Source organism: Sminthopsis crassicaudata, chromosome 2 (genome assembly GCF_048593235.1).
Source record: "Sminthopsis crassicaudata isolate SCR6 chromosome 2, ASM4859323v1, whole genome shotgun sequence".
NCBI classification, from domain to species: Eukaryota; Metazoa; Chordata; class Mammalia; order Dasyuromorphia; family Dasyuridae; genus Sminthopsis; species Sminthopsis crassicaudata.
Window position 1 is genome coordinate 593,028,258 of NC_133618.1, and position 21,337 is coordinate 593,049,594.

The 21,337-nt window shown below is 37.1% G+C and overlaps 1 protein-coding gene across 5 annotated transcripts in view; it reads right to left on the bottom strand.

Annotated features, from left to right (window-relative positions):
* Positions 1 to 21,337, bottom strand: part of GFRA1 (GDNF family receptor alpha 1) — a 315,182-nt gene that overhangs the window by 90,745 nt on the left and 203,100 nt on the right. For all 5 annotated transcript variants that reach the window (XM_074295695.1, XM_074295696.1, XM_074295697.1 and 2 more), the window contains one exon: positions 19,612 to 19,948. In XM_074295695.1, the coding sequence (XP_074151796.1) occupies positions 19,612 to 19,948 (337 nt within the window). The remainder of the gene's footprint in view (positions 1 to 19,611; positions 19,949 to 21,337) is intronic.

Consider the following 21,337-nt stretch of genomic DNA (forward strand, 5'->3'; position numbering starts at 1 on the left):
GAACTTATGATAGAAAAAGAACTGGTAGGGCCTAAATGCAGATCAAAGATACTTTTTCTTTATTTTTCTTGTTTTTTTCCTCTGCTTTCTTTCACAGGATAGAAATGGGCTTTGCATGACTACACATGTATAACCTATGTCAAATTGCTTGTCTTCTCAATGGAGATGGGGGAATAGAGGGAAAGAATTTGGAATTCAAAATCTGGAGTAAAAATGTAAAAATTGTTTTTACATGTAATTGGGAAAAATAAAAGATTAAATAAGGGGAAAAAGACTAATACTAAATGTTTTGTGATTTATTGTTGTTTTTTATAGACTTTGGCTCAAAATCAGCTTCCAATGCACTGAAGTTTGATGTTAGCTTGTATTACGGCTTTGTTCTCTTGTATGTCGAAAATCCGCTAAAGACAGATTTAAAATTGTTCTTCTCATGCTTTTTCTCTGATAAAAGGTTTGTGTCTATTCTACAAAAGGAAATAGGGTACTAAAGCAAAAGTATCTCTTTAAAATTAAATTAAATTTAAATTAAAAATTAAATTAAATTTAAATTAGTAATTGGCTAATGGATATGAACAATTTTTAGACAAAGAAATTAAAGCCACTTTTAGTCATATGAAAAAATGCTCTAAATCACTTTTAGTTAGAGAAATGCAAATTGAGATAACGCTGAGGTACCACTTAACACCTCTCAGATAGGCTAAGATGACAGGAAAAGACAATGATAAATGTTGGATGGGATGTGGAAAAACTGGGACACTAATGAATTGCTGGTGGGGTTGTAAAATGATCCAACCATTCTGGAGAGCAATTTGGGACTATGTCCAAAAGATTATAAGCCCATGCAAACCCTCTGATCCAGCAGTGTTTCTACTGGGTCTGTATCCCAAAGAGATCATAAAGGAGGGAAAAGGACTCACATGTGCAAAAATGTTTATAGCTGCTCTTTTTATACTGGCAAGGAAATGAAAATTGAAAGGATACCTATCGATTAGAAAATGGCTAAATAAATGATGGTATATAGAATGTAATGGAATATTATTTTTCTATAAGAAATTTTGAACAGGCTGATTTCAGAAAAGCCTGGAAAAACTTAATTGAACTGATTCTGAGTGAAGTGAGTAGAACCAAGAGAACATAGAACATAGTAACAAGAAGATTATGAAATGATCAACTGTCATAAACTTGACTCTTTTCAACAATGAGGTGATTCAAGGCAATTCCAAAACACTTGTAATGGGAAGTGCCATCTGCATACAATGAGAGAACTATGGACACTGAATGTCGATCAAAGGATGGTATTTTCACCTTTCTGTTATTATTGTTGTTTTTCCCCTTTTGATCTGATTTTTCTTGTACAGCTGATAAATATGAAAATAAATTTAGAAGACTTGCCCATGCTTAAATTATATCCAGTTGCTAGCTGTCTTGGGGCAGAAGAAGGGAAGGGAGAAAAATTTGGAACACAAGGTTTTGCAAAGTTGAATACCGAAAACTGTTTTTGAAGATAGTTAGAAAAATAAAATACTATTAAAAAGGAAAATATATTTCCTGGGCTCTATAATTTGTATATTATTGTCAATGAGACAACAGGGAATGAAAGGAAAACTAAATTATTCAGGGCATCTCCTTAAAATCCTCTATCTTGCTTTGTACTTCAAAGATCATGGAGAAGTTTCCAAATTTATAACCACCTATTAGTTCACCCCTGTGTCCATCTGTGTCCAGGTATATATCTGCTAATTTTCCAACAGCTTCTGACACACGGTAATATCTAACATCTAATACCTAACATCTTTATGAACCACGCCTCTAAGGCAACTCTCATCTCAACCAATTGATATAGCCAGTCAATAGTCTTGTCAATCAACAAGCATTTATTAAGTACCAATTTATGTTCCAGAAACACCAAAATGTACTAGGGATAGAAAAAAATGCAAAACCAATAGTTAGTATAGGATGTCTTTACCAACCTTAGATGTGTGTTTTGCCTACTTTTCCCAAATTGTGTCTTGCCTTTATTAACAATAAACAAAACCAACCATAACATGAAGCTTTAAGGTGTGTAAAGCACTCTACAAATATTTCATTTGATCCTCATAACAATTCAGAGAGGTAGGTAGTAGTAATACCTACATTTTACAGATGAGAAAACTGAAGGAAACAGTGGTTAAATTACTTGCTAAGAGTCACATAACCAGAAATTATGAGGCTGAGTTTGCACTTAGGTTTTACTGACTCAAGATCCAATATTCTAATCATCTTATCATCTACCTATCTCAAATGCAAAGTTAAGGGTCTTCTGACAAAGTAAGAGAGAGATGCTTTGTTTTTTTCCTTTATTTTTGTATGCTTCTTTAGATTTCTATTATTCATGGCACTAATTAGCAGTATCAAAAATTCTCGTTGAAATCTAATCTTAAATTTTAAACTACTTAATTGTGTAAATGTCACTGAAATAAGGGCAATATCACAAGTGTGCCCACCTTTAAAAAGACTTATGGCCAATTGCATAAGTATTAAAAACTTTCCATTAAGAAAACCTAAAGTTAGATATTCATATGAATCTTAAAATCATAACTTATTGGTGTTTTTTAATTTCAAAAATCAAACATTACTATATTTCTTTAAAGTGGCAGCAACCAATTAAAAATCAAAATTCAGAGATCTAATAATGAAAGGAACCTCAGAGACCATCTAGTCCAATATCCTCATTTTACAGGCAGGGTAGCTCAATTTGTAAGACAATGTCATATAAGGCTGTATCCCACAAACTAAAAGTTGGAAAGACATAGTATATTATTAAAATGTTGCTTGGCTTTTTTTTTTTAACCCTTTTTCCCCTTCCTCCTTCTCTTCCCCTCCCTTCCCCTTCTCTCTTCCTCCCTTACTACTTAAGGGTTTTACACACCAACCTGAAGTTCTGCCTGACTGAGCTAAATATTACTTTGAAATCCTTTGGACTGTTTGAAAAGGGAACTGGTTGCCTGTGAACATACTGTGAGAAGCTGCCTCTTAGAGCATGAAACGGAGCTGTATAAATGAAGTCCGGATGGTTGATAAGCAGGTCTAAAGTGGCTACATAGCCAGGAAGCCCAAACAGTGCTGTATCTCTAATTACTTCTTTCTGGTTTCCAACCTTTCTTTTGGAAGGGTGATCTCACTTATTCCAACCAATCAGTCATCCAACACACTGACCCCTTTGGACAATAATAGAAAGCCAAGACCAGACGCCTGTGGATCAAAGGGGTTTCTGTGCTTAGTTATTCCAACATAAAATTAATCTAGCCACTCTGTTCCTTCTCTGACAATTCCAAACTGGGAAAACTAACCCAAGTTTGGAGAATGTTTGCCTCTCTCACATTCAAGAGCCTAAAGAAGTTTAAAACAATTTATTTTATTTATTAAAAAAAAAAAAGGTATCACTAGCTTCAAATTTCATCCAAGTCTTTCTTCCAGGGGAAATGTGAATAGCTGGACAAGCTGACTAAGGCACAGATTGCCAAAAGGCAGGACTGAAATAACATAATCCTGAATGGAAGACCTGACTCGGAACTTCCTAATTCTAGCACAATGAATGTCATGGACCTAGCATTACCTCTTGATTCATAATGGGACGGATGTGGTTAATTATTCATATTTGAAATACAAATAAGGGGGAAGTGAGGTGCAGAGGTACTCAGTCACAGGATGACAAAAGCTGTATCAATGCTTTATAATTGCAATGCCCTTTGCACTCTCAAAGACTCACAATAAAAAAGGAATCATGCTATGGAAGAGCCAGCAAGTCATCTCACTGAGTCAGAAGGATCTGAATAGCCCATTTGTATATTGTAACTATTTTCCTGAGCACTCAACCAGTATCTAGATTATCACCCCCCCCAAAAAAAGGCCTTTTGTTTATTCTAACTGATTCAGCATCTAGCACCCTCACATGCCTCTTCCAATAGCTACCTTGTTCCCCACCCAATCTCATTCTCTTTTCATCTGAAATAATACAAAATAAAACATGCCATGCTTTGGGACTATCACTCATGGTCTAATCATTCAGTCTTTCAGTCTTTTGTCTATCAATCATTACATTCTTTGAGTAGAAAAAGTTCCTTATAGTGACGCATAGTCCTAACATCTCTTGGATTTTAAACTGTTTTTCTCAAAGGCATTATTTCTTTCTCTTTTCCCTATTTGTACAGAGACAGAGAGCAGCAGTTTATAGAACTTAGCAATGTGGCTATGATCATGCTGACATCTCAATTCTCTAGTTTTTCATGTTTTAATGCAATGTTCTGTTCATTGTCTATGGTGATGTGGGTGTTTAATAAATGGTAAGCAATAAGAATTTGACCACAAAACCACCCACATGTTTTTGAAGTACTTTTTTAAAGCTCTTAAAAATAAATAGAGACAAAAAGCTACTTTTTAAACTGGAAGAAAGAGGGAAGAAGGGACAGACATGTATACATTGACCCATTCCCTTCCCCTGTTCCTAAAAATTGACCACTTTAAAAAAATATATTTTTAATTTTTTTTCATTTGAGGAAGAATGTGACTTAATTAGCTCCTATCAAGACATTTTAAGAGTTAGAGAATGTATTAAATATAATATTGGTAAACAAAAACAAAGTGCTTGAGTAATAGTTTACTTTTTTTTTTAAATTTGATTTAGAATGTGCCTTAAAGATCACATCTAATTTTATTTGGGAAGTTGTCAGACTCAGTGGCAAGACAAAATTAAAATGATTGGCTATGGCACAGGATGCACTGAATGACCTTGACAAGTCTAACCAGGCCCCAAGCACCTCATAGCACTTGCTTCTGAGGCCTTCCTTCATGGCCCACTGGAACAAAATGTTCACATCAGCCTATTCCACTGGGAAAGTCTTCATATCCTTCAGGTAGTCTTCCTGACTGACTCTTTTAACTGAAAGCTATGAGACCTGTCACTTATTCTCAACTTGGTATAGCCCATCTGCCAAAATGGTTTTACTGGAAATGGGGCCACCGTATATTCCATAGCTTCTTGGAGACACAGATTAAGAGTTCTGTGACTAAAGAGCACCAAATGTAGAAAGGAGTTTAGGAAGAAAGCTTGGCTGCCCTGGACTGCTCTAAACACTTATATACACCACTTGGAGTAGAACCAGAACAAAAATCTCAGTTCTTAGAGAAGCATGGCCATCTTAGAGTAAGAGATGCCACAGTTTTCTCACTTGACCACATCACACAGAGAGCATAGTGCTGTATTCAGTTCCAGGTGACAAATACAGGTACAATGTTGAAACACTAAACATCATAAGAATATAAATCTAGAGCTGAAGGGTTCTTCAGAGGCCATTCAATCCAATACCTTAATTTTACAGGGAGCAATTAAAGTAACAGACCATTCGGAGAAAGACTGGCAAGATGATGAGGGACGGCTAGGCTATGACATAATAGGATGAATGGAAGGAAGCAGACTTTTTGGCATGGAAAAAGAAAGACTTAGAATATTTTTTTTCTATTTAATTGTCTGAAAGGTTGTCAAAGATGATGAATAAAATGTGTTTTGCTTTAGCCCAGAGGCAATAGGTGTAAACTGCAACTGAGCAGATTTAACCTTAAGGTAAGAATTCCCAATGTTGAGAACTATCTAAGGGAAAAGGATTAAGGATTAACAGATTTAGGAAGTTTATCTCCCCATAGGAATTGGGAGGTTTATCCCCCTTGGAATTTCTTAAGCAAAAGCTAAATGATCACTTGTCAGATTCACTGTAGAAGACTTACTTTTTCCAAGAGTGGGTTGGTTGGGCCTCTGAGATTTTTCCCAAGGCTGAGAGTCTATCTATCACCTGTCCCCTCTGCCAATGTTCTTTCCACTACACCACCCAGAAAAATTATTTGCTGTTCTTGTACATTGCAAGATTATGCACGTTATGTTTTCTGCATAATTAATAGCATTTGGAATGACAGTGAAAATTCCCAGGCACCCAGTTGGATATGTAAGCTGCAAGTGGACTTCAAAATCATTTGCTTTAGGGCACTGTGAGTTGGTGGGGTAAGCAAAGAGTCATTAGCACTTGAAATGTTCTCCACTCATTGGCTGCCCTTTCTAGAATCAGGTTCCATGCTCCACTGCTCTGATATTAGCTCAGGTGAAAGGAGACCTTGTGCTGGCTTCTGTAACAGGAAAGGTGGGGCCTCTGACCTCTCAGCATCTGAGGAGGGGGAGAGCACATTTTCTTGGAAACCACCTTGGTGAAAAAGGGTAATCAATGGGCTAGTCAGCTGTAGCAACAGCAGATGCTACAGTGTTCAAGGCTTCCAAGTCTTCCCGGAGACAAATGCTGCCTGAAGTCAATAGGAAATAATTACTTCTCCCTGAATATGAATGTTACATATGATAACACTAATGATGTGGCCAGGGAAAAAATAAATATTAAAAGCGCTCTGGTCACAAAGCCGGGGAATGCTATAGATATAAGTCCATTATGTAAGGTCCTCACTCTGGGGGACGACATATCAAGGGAACCTGGCGAATAGCAGAAAGTCCATGAAAGCCAAGGGCTACAATGCTGCACATTTTATCCTTCTTTCATTTCTCCTCAGTCGGTTCCCCATTTGCTCTTTTCTCCTCCCATACACTGAAGAGAAAGTTAAATCCCTTAATAAATATTTGCTTAAGAAGTGATCTTCTTTTAATTTAATTTAATATTTATTAAGTGCCTACTGTATTCTCATCCTTATGAAAAGTGCTAGGAAGATTAAACAAAAATGGGGGAGGGAAAAAATCAGTTGCTTAAAGAATTTACGATCTTTTATTTTTGAGAAAGCCATTATTCCAATCTACCTTGAACTGCTTTGATATTATTCCATCTGCAGACAGGGAGCTAAGGTGCATTCATCTTCTTGGTAAGTTCACCACACTGATTTTAAGAGGGAGAGACTAAGTGAATAGAATGCCATACTCTGGTGAGCAATTATATATTATGCTAACCTGTATCTGAGTCATTACAACTTGTGGGATGGGACAGATATGATGAACAGATTCTCTCAATTGTCAATGATCATGAACACTTATGGACTTATGCAATCTACAGGTGGCACTCAAACAGTATTCTATCAACCTCAACAAGAATATCATTTGTCATTTGCCATTTTTTATTAAGATTGCTGACAAGCAAGAAATAATTGTTATCTTTTTATGTCAAATACATAGTAGGTGCTTAATAAATAAATGTTAGTTAACTTATGGAAGAAAAGCCAAAAAAAGAAAAAAAGGAAGGAAAAGGGGGGAAATGATCTCAGTACTTCATAATGGGCTCATAGAGTTGGCTAGCACTCTAGACATATTCAATATTTCTAAAAGTTAGGTATGTCATGAATTTGAGTCTTTTTTCCATCAATATATAGAACTGTAACTTTCACACTTTAATACATGTGATCTTTGTGAGTTGCTTTTTCACAAATCATGATGATAGTAATAGCTAGTGTGTATATACACACATATATGATATAGCTTATTATTCCCATACAGTTGTGGCTCTTGTGTGGACCCTGAGGCAACCTTTCATTGACTTGCTGGATGATACCAGCTGCTCATCAGGTTCCCTTGATGTCACAAGCCTCCTGGAATAAGTACATACATATGAATTGTAGCTGCAGTCCTCCCTAAGCTTTGTGACCCAGAATGATTTCATTTATAGCTAGCAAAACAAACATAAATATTTTATATAATGCTTAAAGATTTGCAAAGTATTTCCAAAACATCACCTTGTTTTAAGCTCACAATAACCTTGGGTGAGGTAGGTGCAATTATTATTTCCACTTTGCAGATGACAAAACTATAAGCATGTCGATTAAGCTACTTGCCCAGGGTCGCAGAAGCTGTTAAGCATCCAGGGCTGAATCTGAAATCAGGTCTTTCTGACCTGACATAGTGTTCTAGCCATTGCTCCACTTAATTGCCTCATTTTTTTGGGAAGGTGGATTTTTTTAATGGCCATCATCTGATGTCTAGTCTTCACAGGATGAGACTGAACTTAACAAGGTTAGTGTCTGTACAAAAGATATACAACTTGGCAAAAGTTCATCCCAAAAAATCATTTCCAATTTAATATGGTCATGGAGAGATTGTACAATTCTAGACAAGCCCTCCAGAACTGAGGATGACCTCTTTCTCACCTCTAGGGGAAACTAGATGATCATTTTAGGCAAAAGCCAACACAATTCAGTAAGGGAAAAACCAACAAAAATCCCCTTCTCCCAAGTCTATAACAGCTCAATTGATGATTTGTTTGCAGATAGGACAGAGTCCAGTTTTTCACAATTAAGGAATCCACAGAGTCCTGCAGAATGTTTCCCTTTATGGAATCAACTCTTGGGAATACAGCAAGTTATATGAACACTGGAATGTCTTTCACATGTGCAAGGGATGCTAAAAGGGAAGTCTGCCAGAAATGTACATAATTCACTTGTTTTATGTTTGCTTTACTAAATGGCACTCATATATAGTAACAAACTCACTACCTTTGGAAGCTCATTTTAAAAAAGAAAATATTACTTTTGTTAATGAGACCCAAAGAGAAACCATGGGAAGCTATACTATCTGCTTTGGCTATCTAGAACAGGAGCACAGCCAAACATGTTTCTGTGATTATTTGGTGGAAAAGCTAAAGAGAACAATACAATTACATCTTTTACTCGTATTCACATAATCAAAGACTAATTTAATTCCTATTTTTCCTTCTAGAGAAAGCCCTGGACTGGGAATTAGGAGATACAATCGTAGTGTATTTCATACATAAGCTGAGATAGTGGATAGAGCAGGCTTTCATGCCAGGTAGAGTTCTCCCCTCACAAATAAAGGGCGACTGACTAACCTGGGATTCCACTAGGAAATCCTGTACATTTAAATGACAATGTCAATTAAAATTGTAGTTTTCTCACCTGGGAATTCTCTAAACCAATGAAACCATAGGCCCTATAACCCCCTCTCTATTTTTATAAAAAAAAAATGTTAATTCAGTTGAGTTGTTATTATGGGAGATGTTGGGAAGGAGAAAGGAAGGAAAGAAATACATATTTAACATCTACTATTTGAGAAGCAGTATGCTAAGGGCTTTACAAATACTTCATCTGATGCTCATAACAACCCTGAAGTAGGTGCTATTAATATCAAGAACACAGAGGCTGGCAGAGTTTAAGTGACTTGTTTAGGGTCACTCAGTTAATAAATATTTAAAGCTGCTTTTGACTCTTCCTGACTCTTTGGCTCAGCTCTCTTAAACCACTCCCCCACTTAGCTGCCTCTAGCTTCCTCCCTTTCTTCCCTTTTCCCTTCCTTCTTCTATTCCCTCCCACCCTCATTTCTTTATCCTACTCTCTCCTTCATTCCTCTTTCTTTTCTTTCCTAAAATGGACTTTCCTCCACTTCCCTACAATGGTTGACTCAAGTGCTACTTCTTACAGGAGATACTTTCTTCTTTATTCCCCCCTTATCAGGCTTCAGATATGCCTTCTTCCAAAATTTACTTTGTATTTTCTTTATATTTACTCAGAAATATACTTGTTATTCTCTGTCCTCCCCAAAAACTTTTTTTTTTATTTTTTGAGAGCTCAGATTGTTTCATTTTTTTTTTAATTTTTATCTCTAATATCTAGTTTGGTGTTTGGCACCAACAATGGCTCAACATTTGCTTAACAAATAGCTGCTCAACAAATGCTAGACAAATTGAAATGATTCCCCAAATTCATCATCTGAGAGTGGCAAAGTCAATACTAAAATATAGATTTTCCAACGCTAAATTCAATACTTTTTCATTAGCTTAAAGTCCTAAGAGTTTCAATACTAGAACTAATATTTTTTTAACCTTTTTAAAACTCTATATCCTAAGATAGAAATGATGATTTATTTTACAGGTTTACTTATGACCCTTCTTCCCCAAATCTGACCTGAAAACTACTTGCAATTACCAGTAATATCTACGTAGGAGTCCAATCGACTGTGAATGCATTTCTGGGTAACAAAGTAATATATGGTAACTGCAACCTCAGGTAACCAGGGTACTCAAAAGGAAGTTGACTTTTGGCTACATAAATAGTGTCAGAGATAAAAGCCATCACTTTTTCAGCCTTATTTCACAGAGTGGATCATCCCAGAAATAAAAATAAAAACCCATTTAATGCCAAGAAACCTAATGGTAATGAAAATGGATCAAAAGTATACTTTTGGGTTCTACTCTCTCCAACTCTTATCACTGACTTAACAGGGGACAGTATTTAGTCTTGGCACTTATATATTTGGGGAATGGGGGAAAGGGTGGGAAAGATTATTCCATTTCTTCACAATGGATTACCTTGGACAAGGGGATATAGAAACTCAACGACCTTGGCCTTCGTATGTCGTAAGATGGATTATTTCTACTCCTTGCAATTTTGGAAATCTCTAGCTGATCACTTTTATCTTGAGGGTACCAGACAGTAAGAATATAACCACAGGAAAATCTATAACACTCTGACCAATGAACAATTATATGACTTGAGAAAATAAAATGAAGTTGAACTAGATGATTTACAGTCATTGGAAGAGGCAACTAGGTAGTGCAGTCTTAAAATTCCTGAACGTGAAGTCAAGAAAACCTGAGCTCAAAGCTTGCCTCTTATACTTACCTATGGGACATGGGGAAGTCACTCTCTTTGCATCAATTTCCTCCTCTGTATAATGTGAATAATAACAGCATCTAACTCTTAGGGCTTAAGAGAGAATAAAATGAGATATTTGTAAAGCACTTTGAAAACCCTAAATGGATATATGGATAACAGCTCTTATTATATAAACTTAATCTTTATAACCTAAGGTGATTAATATTTAAAACACAACAGGCCTGTCCTCTTATATCTTATGAAATAGGAAATCTCTAAGGCAATCTTCTAATGATCTATCTCCTTTAAATAAAAAGAAATTTACTTTTTCCCTCTTCTTCACCATCCTATCCAGGGCAAAAAGGAACTAATTATTGACTGATCTGATCTAAAGCAATCTCCCCTCAAATTGACATTGTAAAGGACTTTAAACTACTTTTTACAAGAATTTGGGTATTTTTTTGAATGAAAGAGTTAAGACATTCTAAGATCATCATCATCTGCCTACATGACCCAAATAACACAGCATATGCAAATGCAGCATAGAGTGAATCTTTCCCTTTTCTTTTCTCTTGGAGCCCAGAGTGGTGAGAAATGAGTTTTGTGAGATTAGGGGTGGCAGGATGGGTGTGAAACATCAAGTGGGAAATCTGTCCCTGGGTAATCTTGGGGTGGGGGGAAGGCTATGAACACTGAGAAAATATGATATAGCAAGTCACAGCCCCTGTCTCTTTAGATATGAACTTCTAGCAGCCGGAGATAAATGGCTTCCCATCCCTCCTTTGCCAGAAAAAAAAGATAAAGAGATACAAGAGGACAAGATAGTGCACATTGTAAACGGCTCATATTTGATTCACCACAAAACCTGAGCCGATCTGAGCTTCTGACAACTGCTGAGATAGTACCACAGGGCCACATATCAAAGAGCATCAGCCAGTATGGCGGCACCCTTAACAAAACACTTTCGCCAACCGAAGGATGCTTCCTACCACCTGTTGCAATCACAGGAGAAGGGAAGAGTTTTAGATGTCACTGACCTGCCTCCCCTCTCCCTTTCTCTTTCTCCTCCTGCACTGACCTGATGAACACACTACATAAGGGAATCAAGCAGGTTTGCAACAGCAGCCTCAGTAACAGCCAGCATGGCAGATAGGTGGCCTTTAAAAGGAGCCATTCAGTGCACTGATTGCATTTCTAAAGATACCCTTGTAATCCTTTGAAATAAAAACTGCTTAAATGAACTGGAAAATGTTTTACTTGTATTTCCTCATATCCCTGAACCTTTTCTTCCATGGTTCAAAAGTCTGCATTGTCTAATGGCTGATTTCCATTTGTGAATGAATCAGTGTAAAATAAAATTAACTGCCAAATTAATCTACCCATCTAGTTTTAAGCATTAATTATCTTCTGAACTGTTTTCTCTTGTGTTTGCTGCATGTTCAGACAAGTAGAGATTTGGTGATACATACATCTTGTTTTCTGCCCAATAGTTCTTTTCATCATTTGTCTTAGCTTGTGAAATTGCAAAGGTTAGTAGTAAAGAATATACTTGATTCCCAAGAGCCCACAGTTCACAGGGTATAAGGGAATGAATCTAGGATGAAACTGCATACCTTTTAAAGGCGTGTTAACACTTTGAGGCCATTAGATCACGGAAGGAGTAATTTACTAAGAGGTCTTCTGAAGTGGTTCCCTAATAACTACAAACTACAGCTCTTACAAAAGAAAAACACTATTTCTCAAAACATTTCTCCAAGTGTTTCAAGCTGTGTTGTGGGAAAAGATCCAATAGTATTAAGAGTTAAGAATTTTGACATTAACACACAGTAGGACCTAAGGGACATAAGCCTCTTTGCCATTTTTCAAACCAGATACTTCATTTCTCAGTTCTGGAAATTTTCTCTGGAAATCCCCTAGAGTGTTTTCCCTCCTTATCTTTCCTAATGATTTCCTTTTAGTCCAATCTAAAAATCCCTTTTCGAATTCTAATTTTAGTTCCCTTTTTCTTTTAACTATTTCCTACTTATCCCACAAATAACTTGTTTGTTCATAATTGTTTGCTTCTTTCTCCCCATTAGACTGGAAGCTCATTGAGGGCAGGAAACTATTTTTTGTCTCTATATATCCCTAGAGTTTAGCACATAGTAGGCGCTTGTTAGATGTTTATTGATTACTAACCAAGGCAATTCATTTTTCCCTCTCTCTGCCCTCTTTCCCCACCCCACCCCAGCTGTTTTCTATAAAATAGGAAGAGGATAAACAAAAAATATTCAGTTTAGCAAGCATTTAATAACTGCTTACTAACCTACACACACACACACACACACACACACACACATATCTTTAAGTTTCTTTTGGCTCTGATACTTGGATGAGCTATATCACAGTGGAAAAGAAGCCTGGAGGGGGTAGGATGGAGATATCATTTTTAAATTTTCATGAGAAGAAAAATGCATCAGGAGTAAGGTAGCATTCTTTAATTAGACCCCATTTCTGACATCCTATGAGAATGGAATCATGGGAAGTGAAATAAAGAGAGAAGGGAAACCCTGCTTTAGGGTTAAACTAAGAGCCTTTTGAATTCTATCCCTGCCCTTCTATTAAGACTATGCAACTTGCTTTTCCTTCACACAACTCAAAGCAGTTATTACATTTTTACAGCTCTCCAAGAGAACTGGAACTCAAAACCAAAAGCTAGCTAGCTGCTTCTCATCTGTTTGGTTATGCAAGGCAGAAAAGGCAAGTTTTGCTGTGAGTCTCTGTCAGCTCACAAGGGAAAAGAAGTCTGCATGTAACAGAGAGAAAAGCAGAAAATACAGGGAAAGTTGTAAGAAGAGCTTTGATAGTAACTCTTGGGGAGTGCAGGATAGAACATTTGAAACTCCAAGCTTTCTAAGAATATAGTTTTTTGCAGTGATTTCCTCCCTCATCATCTTTTTGCCTTCGAGATATTTAAAAAAAAAAGCTTTAAATCATCCTGGCAGTGTCTCTGAGAGATGTGAGACTGAGAAGGGATGTAACGTGAAACCAGCAAACATACAGGCTCCAGCTAAGGCCAGCTGTTACTCTGGGCAGTCGTAATAGCAGCCGTCTCCCCAAGATGGATTGAGAAGTGATGGAATAAAAAGCATAAAATTAAGGAAGAAATTAATGAAACCCAGAGAAAGAAAACACCATTAACGAACCTAGCGGCTTCAGTTACATTTTACAGCAGCTGACAAAGAGGGGCTAATCAGAAGTAATAAGTCCAAGCTTCTTCAGATAAGGATGGGAGAGGATAAACTATAGGACAATGGGGGCAGTGCCAAGAGGCGGTCCCTAATTCACCTTCCCAGGAAATCATTTAGACAGGGTGTAAAAGCCATCAATCAAAGAGAGACAAATTAACTTAGTAGGCTGCTAACGGGCTTTGAAGATGGAGTAAGATTTCCAATTGAACTCAGTTTTCTGTATCAGTGCCAAAAATTTGAGCAAGGCCACCAGCCCATTCCCTGAACTACCAATCACAAGACAGCAGATGTAGATGACAGTACATAAAAATCACATTTTAAGGACCACTGTGAAGACTATCCAGCAATCTGCGAACATGAAACAATGATGTTGTCGGTCCTTAGTAGAAAAAAATGAGATTACTGAGCACAATCATAAGGGATGTGTTTCAAAGTGTCTATCAAATAGAGGGGGTATGTTGCTATCCAGGTACTCAATCCCCCCCTCCCCAAGGTCCACATGCATGGGATGGCCAGATTAAGTACAAGACTTTGTCCAAAACATAACAGATCGCAGACTCAGCTCAAACATGTAACGTTCCCCTCTTTAGAATTCTTATCCAGCCCACTAAGACTCAGCAGCCAGAGCTAAATTCCTCTTACTGAGAGTCTCTCATGAATGTGAACCTAGAAAACCAAAGTGGTCTTTGTCAGTCAGGAGTGCTCAAAGTGATGTTTTAAACAATGATACCTCCTTTATAGATACCTCCTCCCAAGTTTCTTTCTTATCCTGAAATCCAGGCATTCAAACCTCATCCCTTCAAAACTTTCAGAACCAAATCCAGTACTAAAATTGTAATGAGGAAAACAAGGTGGTATTTCCTTCAGAGAGATATCCCACAATTTTATAGGATCTTGTAATCAAATTTTTGTCTTGTCTCATCTGACAGCTTCACATCCCCCATCAAAAGTTACTATTGTTAAAATTCCATTCGATTGTAAGTTCCTTGAGGGAAAAAAAAACTGTCTTTTGATTCCTTTTTTGTATTCCCAGTGCTCAGCATAGTGCCCAACACATAATAATCAAATTGAAAAAAGAATTCCTAAGTGCCAAGAATGCCTAAGTGAATGAATACTTCCTATTGGACATCCTTAGTGAAGCTATTCCCCCAAAGGCTGCCTTATCCCAGTTCACACAAACTATCATAGAGTTTCATCAACTAGAAGAAGACTTTCTTCAATGGATCAAGTCATCAGGTTTGTTTTTGAAGAAAGAAGTCTGCTCTCTTATTCCACAGTCTAACAAGAGCAAACTCATTTTAAGGAAAATCTTTGGGCATAATAAGTAAAATGATCCTGCCAGAGTATTAGGATCAGAGGCACAAATACATTGATAATATTTTATGTCCACAAAATATAAATCCCAGTATAATTACTATAACATCATGAAATCTTTAGATTTTATCTATCAGAAGAATATATAAGGCATAGCTAATTACTCTTACCATTTAGCGAGGGGAGAGAAGGAATAACTGTTCCTTTAACACTGAATAAAAAATGCTATCAGGGAAATGGATTTTAGCCAATTGTAGAAAGCCCATGACAGTCCCATGTAGCTGCCAGGTTTAAAACTAGAGAATAAGTCACAGGCTTCTTAACCCTTTTGTGTTTTGGGTTCCCTGGACAATCCACTTTGGCACCCTTGCCATGACAATAGGATTATAAAGAAAACTAACAGTATTGAAACACACTATTATTAATTAAAAAAAAAGAACAAGAAAATAGTTTGCAGACCCCTGCCCCAGCATGAGGAACCATGATGTAATGGAATGAGAAAGTCTAGACTCAGAGAAACCTGGAATAAATAGAGGTCACAATGGCTTACAAGAACATAGCATTGGTTGGAGATTAATCACCATTAACTAGATTATTAAGGACAAAAAGGATGCCAAGACTTGTCCTATAGAATCTGCTTCAGGAAAGTCAAACCTGAGGTGGGGGGAGAAAATGAACATATTTTCATAGAGCAGGGACATAATTTTAGGACTTTAGGAAGTCACTTTGAGATAAGGGAATGCAGACAAGATAGATTTCCCAGGCTATAGCAAGTAGGGTACAGATAAAAAGCAGTCAAACAATGGATTTACTAGAGAGGGTGGGTGAAAATTAGAACTTACTCCTCCCTTACCCTGTCTGGAAGGAAATTCCAGAGTCTTAAAGAAATAAAATCTGACTAACCAATCCCACAATTATAAAACTAGAACTGATTTAATATTAAGATTCAAAGCAAGGTCTTTTCAGGCAGTAGGAAGCTAAGTAGAGAAAATTAAATGTCCTGAAGCTCATGCTGGAGAATAGGACTAAGACTCTTTGGAGATTGCAAAACTATTAACTTTGTCCTATAACTGATGTCCTCCCTTCATTGAATGTTCCCCTATAGTGCTTCATAGTAAATTACTTATAATAACCTAAGCAGTTGACTGCTAATATCAGGGAACAGGGGCAGAGATCCTGAAGGGGCTCCAGGAGTCCTAGAAAGCTACTTATATTGGTGAGCTAGAAAACTGATGAGTTAAGCAAACCCAAACCTAAACTCCAAGATAGAAAAAAGAAGAGCTGTATTTAGGGGGTACAAAAATGGACTTATACCAGAGATACTATCATCCAGGATGCAGAAAATCCCAAGTTCATGGCACTTCACAGCATATGTAAGAGAAAGATATCCACACAAGACTAGCCTAGTTCTTAAAAAAAAATCTAAGTGAATCTGGGACTTCCAAATCCTGGCTGGCAGCCTCAGTGAAGGTTAGGGTATGTACAGGGGTTAGGGAGCTTCCCCTGAACTCTGTTTGATTTTTTAAGACCTCCAGAATCAGACTCCAATTTACTTGTCCAGCTTTTTAAATCCCCCTTGCACACTTTAGAGTGCAGCCAAACTGGATTTCTGGGACCCATGATATTTCAGCTCGTGTCTCTGTATTTGCAAAGTCCCCTAAGCACTGAATGCACTCTCTTAGTCTCTGCCTCTTGTAATTTCCTTCAGAACTCAGTTCAAAAATTACTAACATTCTCCCTACAATCCCAGTTCCCATTACTATATCAAATAAGATGACATGTATAAAGCCTTTTGTAAACCTTAAAATGCTACCTAAGTACTAGCTGTTACCATTGTTATCATTAAGTATTTATTCTGCATATAATTGTACATATGTTGCTTTTCCTAATAGAATGTAAGTTCTTGGAGGCAGAGACTGATTCTTTTTGGTCTCAGCATCTCACATGAGTACCTGCCACGTGTAATAAATGGTTGTTGATTAATTATGCTATGCCTTATGTCAAACATGACTCTAATATTCCCAAACCCATTCCACTTTGTCCTTACCTTATATCAAAGGAGTGAGTATGACTCCAGTACTTGTGACACTCAAGACTTTTGTCAAAGGAGTAAAAAGAGCTAGCCATGGAGGTTTGGGATCTAAGGCTCTTCAGAGAACTGTTACAATAGGTTGTCTGTTTAATCACCCTCATAAAACTTTCTAATGCTTTCCTGACCCCAGTAGCTGTAGAATTTTCACTGCCTTTCTGGTTCCTGGCTCTCATTTGATTGGCCAACAAGGGGTGCCAGTCCAAACCTCGTTGGGTTATTGTGTGGGTTTTGATGTTTTAGAGTGAGCAATTATTTTTGGTTTGGCCCAAAACTTTGAGGGTCTTTTCTCAGATTGATTTTTTACTAGGTAAAAGAAGACATTCTTTGTTCTATTTTCACCTAGCCTGATCACTGGTTGGATTTTGTTTCAGTAAAATGGAGTCGTGGTAAAGACTTTATTTTTAAAATGATCCAGGTCTCTCACTGCATCAGGGACCAGTCTCAGTTGTCCTGGTCTATACCTTACCACTGATGGGTTTGGAGGAGAGAGTGTGGCTGATTACTTCGCACAGCCCTGCATCATTTAAATCCAGTTCACTTGCAAGTCCTAACATTTCCTTCCTGATGTCATGGACCTCTTTTGCGAATGAACAAACCAAACAACAATCCCAATAACCTGAGTAGTTAAGTCCTTCTAATGACTATCTGTAGTATTAACCAAGAGCCTCTGCTTCCACTGGCTACTCAGGGTGAGACCCCATGATTTTTCATACCAAGGCTAATAAAACATTCCCATAGGCAGATCCTGCTGACATATTGTATTTGGACTTTAGAAACTGGGGTAAGCTTCTTACTCATATAGCTGTCCTTTGCCCAAGCCAATAACTAAAGTCTTGCTATTTTTAAATTTTATCTTCCTATTACACACTTGCCTCTATTATTAAAAAAAGATGAAATGTGATCTTAAACAATGTGAATTTTGAAGTAACTAAAGTGTGTAAAAACTTTATTTAATTAATAAAGCTCATTAGAGCTACTTAAGAAAAGAATAATATAGCCAATGTCTAGCAATCACATTGTAGGAAAACCTCCTTGAAAGAGAAATGCAACTCAATTTAGCAGAATTTTTCCAAACTCTGGTTTTAGAATAAAGCTACAAACTGTAATAAAATATCTCATATTAGCTTTAGTATTCTCTTTCATTATATTAATATTCTCTTTCATTATATTAATATTCTGGAGTCAAGTACTCTTTTTGCCTAATCACCTCTACCTTCAATGTCTAACATTTATACAATGAGCCACTATGTTTAAAATAGTCACCAATGCAACAAAAGTTCAATCACCAAAGAAAGCTTTGACTCTATTAAATCTGCCCACTATGACCAAAAATAATAATATTTTAGAGGGATTTTTAAAGACAATTAAAATGCAAAGGGATTTCTGATTAATGGGCTTGCTTGAAAATTCAATTAACCAGAGATAATAAGATTTCAGAGTTCATTTAAATCACCATCACCACCCAATACCACCTCATTTTACATATAGACCAAAAAATACTGAAGGAAAGGGGACTGAAGAAAAAAGTCCCAAGTTAGGTCCTTGGTTTCTTACTATGTTGATGAACAGAGAAACTGTTTCTTAAGGACCTTGAGAAGTTATAACTGGCATAAGTCACACATGATTTAGACCCAGGCTTTTTTGACCCTAACTCCTAGGTTCATTCCACTATACTATAATTCATAAAATTGAAAGGGATTGCAAGAAATTATCTAATTAGCCTCTCTCTCCTCCAACTTGAGCTAGATGATCTTTCTTCTGAGAGAGAAAATTTTCTGTTCTCTAGATATGGAGATACTATGGTTTTCCTTTGTAGTTTGCTATACTATTTATCACCCATGGGGGTGAGGAAGGAGCAGGACACAGGATATATAGCAAAAATTTCTTCCTTAAGTCAGTCAAAAGCTCTCTTGCTTTTAATTTATTAGCTTGATACCACTGGCAAACATTCAACGCTCAAAATATTTTCGTTAGCATCAATGAGGAAGTTCAAAAATACTTTTATCCTTTCCACTCTCCAGTTAACAAGATTTTCTAATGAAAACCAACAATTTCAGGGAAGCCCAGCTCCTAATTTTGCTCATGAAGCTGTCCTTTCTGTTTATCCTGGTGCTTCAGAAATTATCAACATGTGAGCACAAAGGACTTTTGCAGAAACACATGCTAGAACCAGAAATTGTTTGGTTGTTTTTTTTTTTTTTGTTACTCTACTGGATAGTAAGTTGTGTTTTGAATTTTTTCTTCCCTCTTACTGTCCTATAACTGATAGAAATACTGAAAACTGAGCTTCCACCATGTGAGTAACTCTGAAGATTTTCTGGGCCAACTCATTAATCACCCCACTTCCAGCTCTCTTACCTGCAGATGTAATTCGTCTTGCAGGACTCCTGCAAACTCAAACAGTTTGGCTTCTCCTTTTCCTCATAAGAACACAGGGGCACAATGGTCTGCCTTCTTCTCTCAGTGCAGGCTATGTCTTGACATGAGCAGAAGAGCATCCCATAGCTGTGCTTTGGGGGAACCTTGTCAAAAAATTGCCGAAGAGCCTTATGACACTTCCTCCTGTTGCAAACTTCATTGGTCAGGCTGGTGGTGCAAGGGGTGATGTACGCCGATCGGTACTTCTTACACGTGTCATTGAGGTTGCAGGCTTTGGCAGCATCCAGACAATTGTTCCCCTTTGAAATAGTCTCCACTGGAAAAGGAAGAAAGGAAAGGAAGGGGGAAAACTGCCATGAGTACTCCAGATTTTCAGTTTATGCTCACTTCATTTTAATTGGGATCTTGCCCTCCTTTTAAAAATGTTTGAAACTTATATCAACCTTTTTTCCCCCTTAGGGTAATAACTTAACAAAAAGGAAGTGTTATGAATATGAACACTGGTGACAACCAAGGGTGATTTACCTTGTTGGACTGGACTGAAAGGCTTTGAAATTGCAATGGAGCCCAAACATGTTGGGCTAATGTACTCCAGCCTTCTGTACTCTGCTGCCCCCAAACAAAAGAAGCTTAGGATTCTATCAACAGAACTAGAGTTAGAATCTAACCAAAGAGAGGGAGGAGAGTAGGAGAAGTTGCCAACTACTGGTTTGTAAACTGAAACTGTGATAAAAATCAAAAGCAACAAATTATACACTTGTTCATTATACAGTATATAAAATGATATGCTGAATGAGAGTATAATTGCCATGCAATCTTCCAGAAATGTAATTATGTAATAAATGCATATAGTACATGCTAATTACTATATGATTACAGAGTAATTACATGGTTATATGAGCCCAGAAGACACAATATTATGCTAGGATTTCTCTCCACACATGACAAAACTCCTATAAAACTGCTACACAGTTCTAAGTCATAGGACACTGAAACAAGGCAGGAATAAGTTATATGAAAGTTTACAAAGAATTGTCACAGCTAGGGGATGCATACATATACAATACATATATACAGAGTTTGCACAAGTAGTTCAGAATATGTCTATCTCCAGACTTAACTGGCTTCCTTCAAATCCCAGCTACAATTATATCTTCTAAAAACGCATTTCATGATCTTGCTTTATGCTGGTACCTTCCCCGGAATGATTACCTCCAATTTATTCTGTAAATATCTTGTTTGTACAAATTAAAAACATGTTTCTACAACATAAAAATAAATATATACGGAATATATGAATTACTTTCATGTTGTCTCAGATTGTGAGTTCCTTGAGATTACGAAGTACACAGAGGCTAATTATTGTCTTTCTTTGTATTCCCAGAATTTACCAGTGCCTGGAAAGTAGCAGATAGTTAATAAATGCTTATGGACTGACTGAACAAGAACTGTGTAGGTTGGGGCAGCTGGTGGTGCAGTGGATAGAGCACCAGCCCTGAATTCAGGAGGACCCGAGTTCAAATCTGGTCTCAGACACTTAATATTTCCTAGCTGTGTGACCCTGGGCCAGTCACTTAACCTCAACTGCATTAGCCAAAAATATGTGTGTGTGTGTGTGTGTGTGTGTGTGTGTGTGTGTGTGTGTGTGTGTGTGTGTGAATAAACAAAAGAATTGTGTATGTTTTACAGAGTTACTGGCATATGA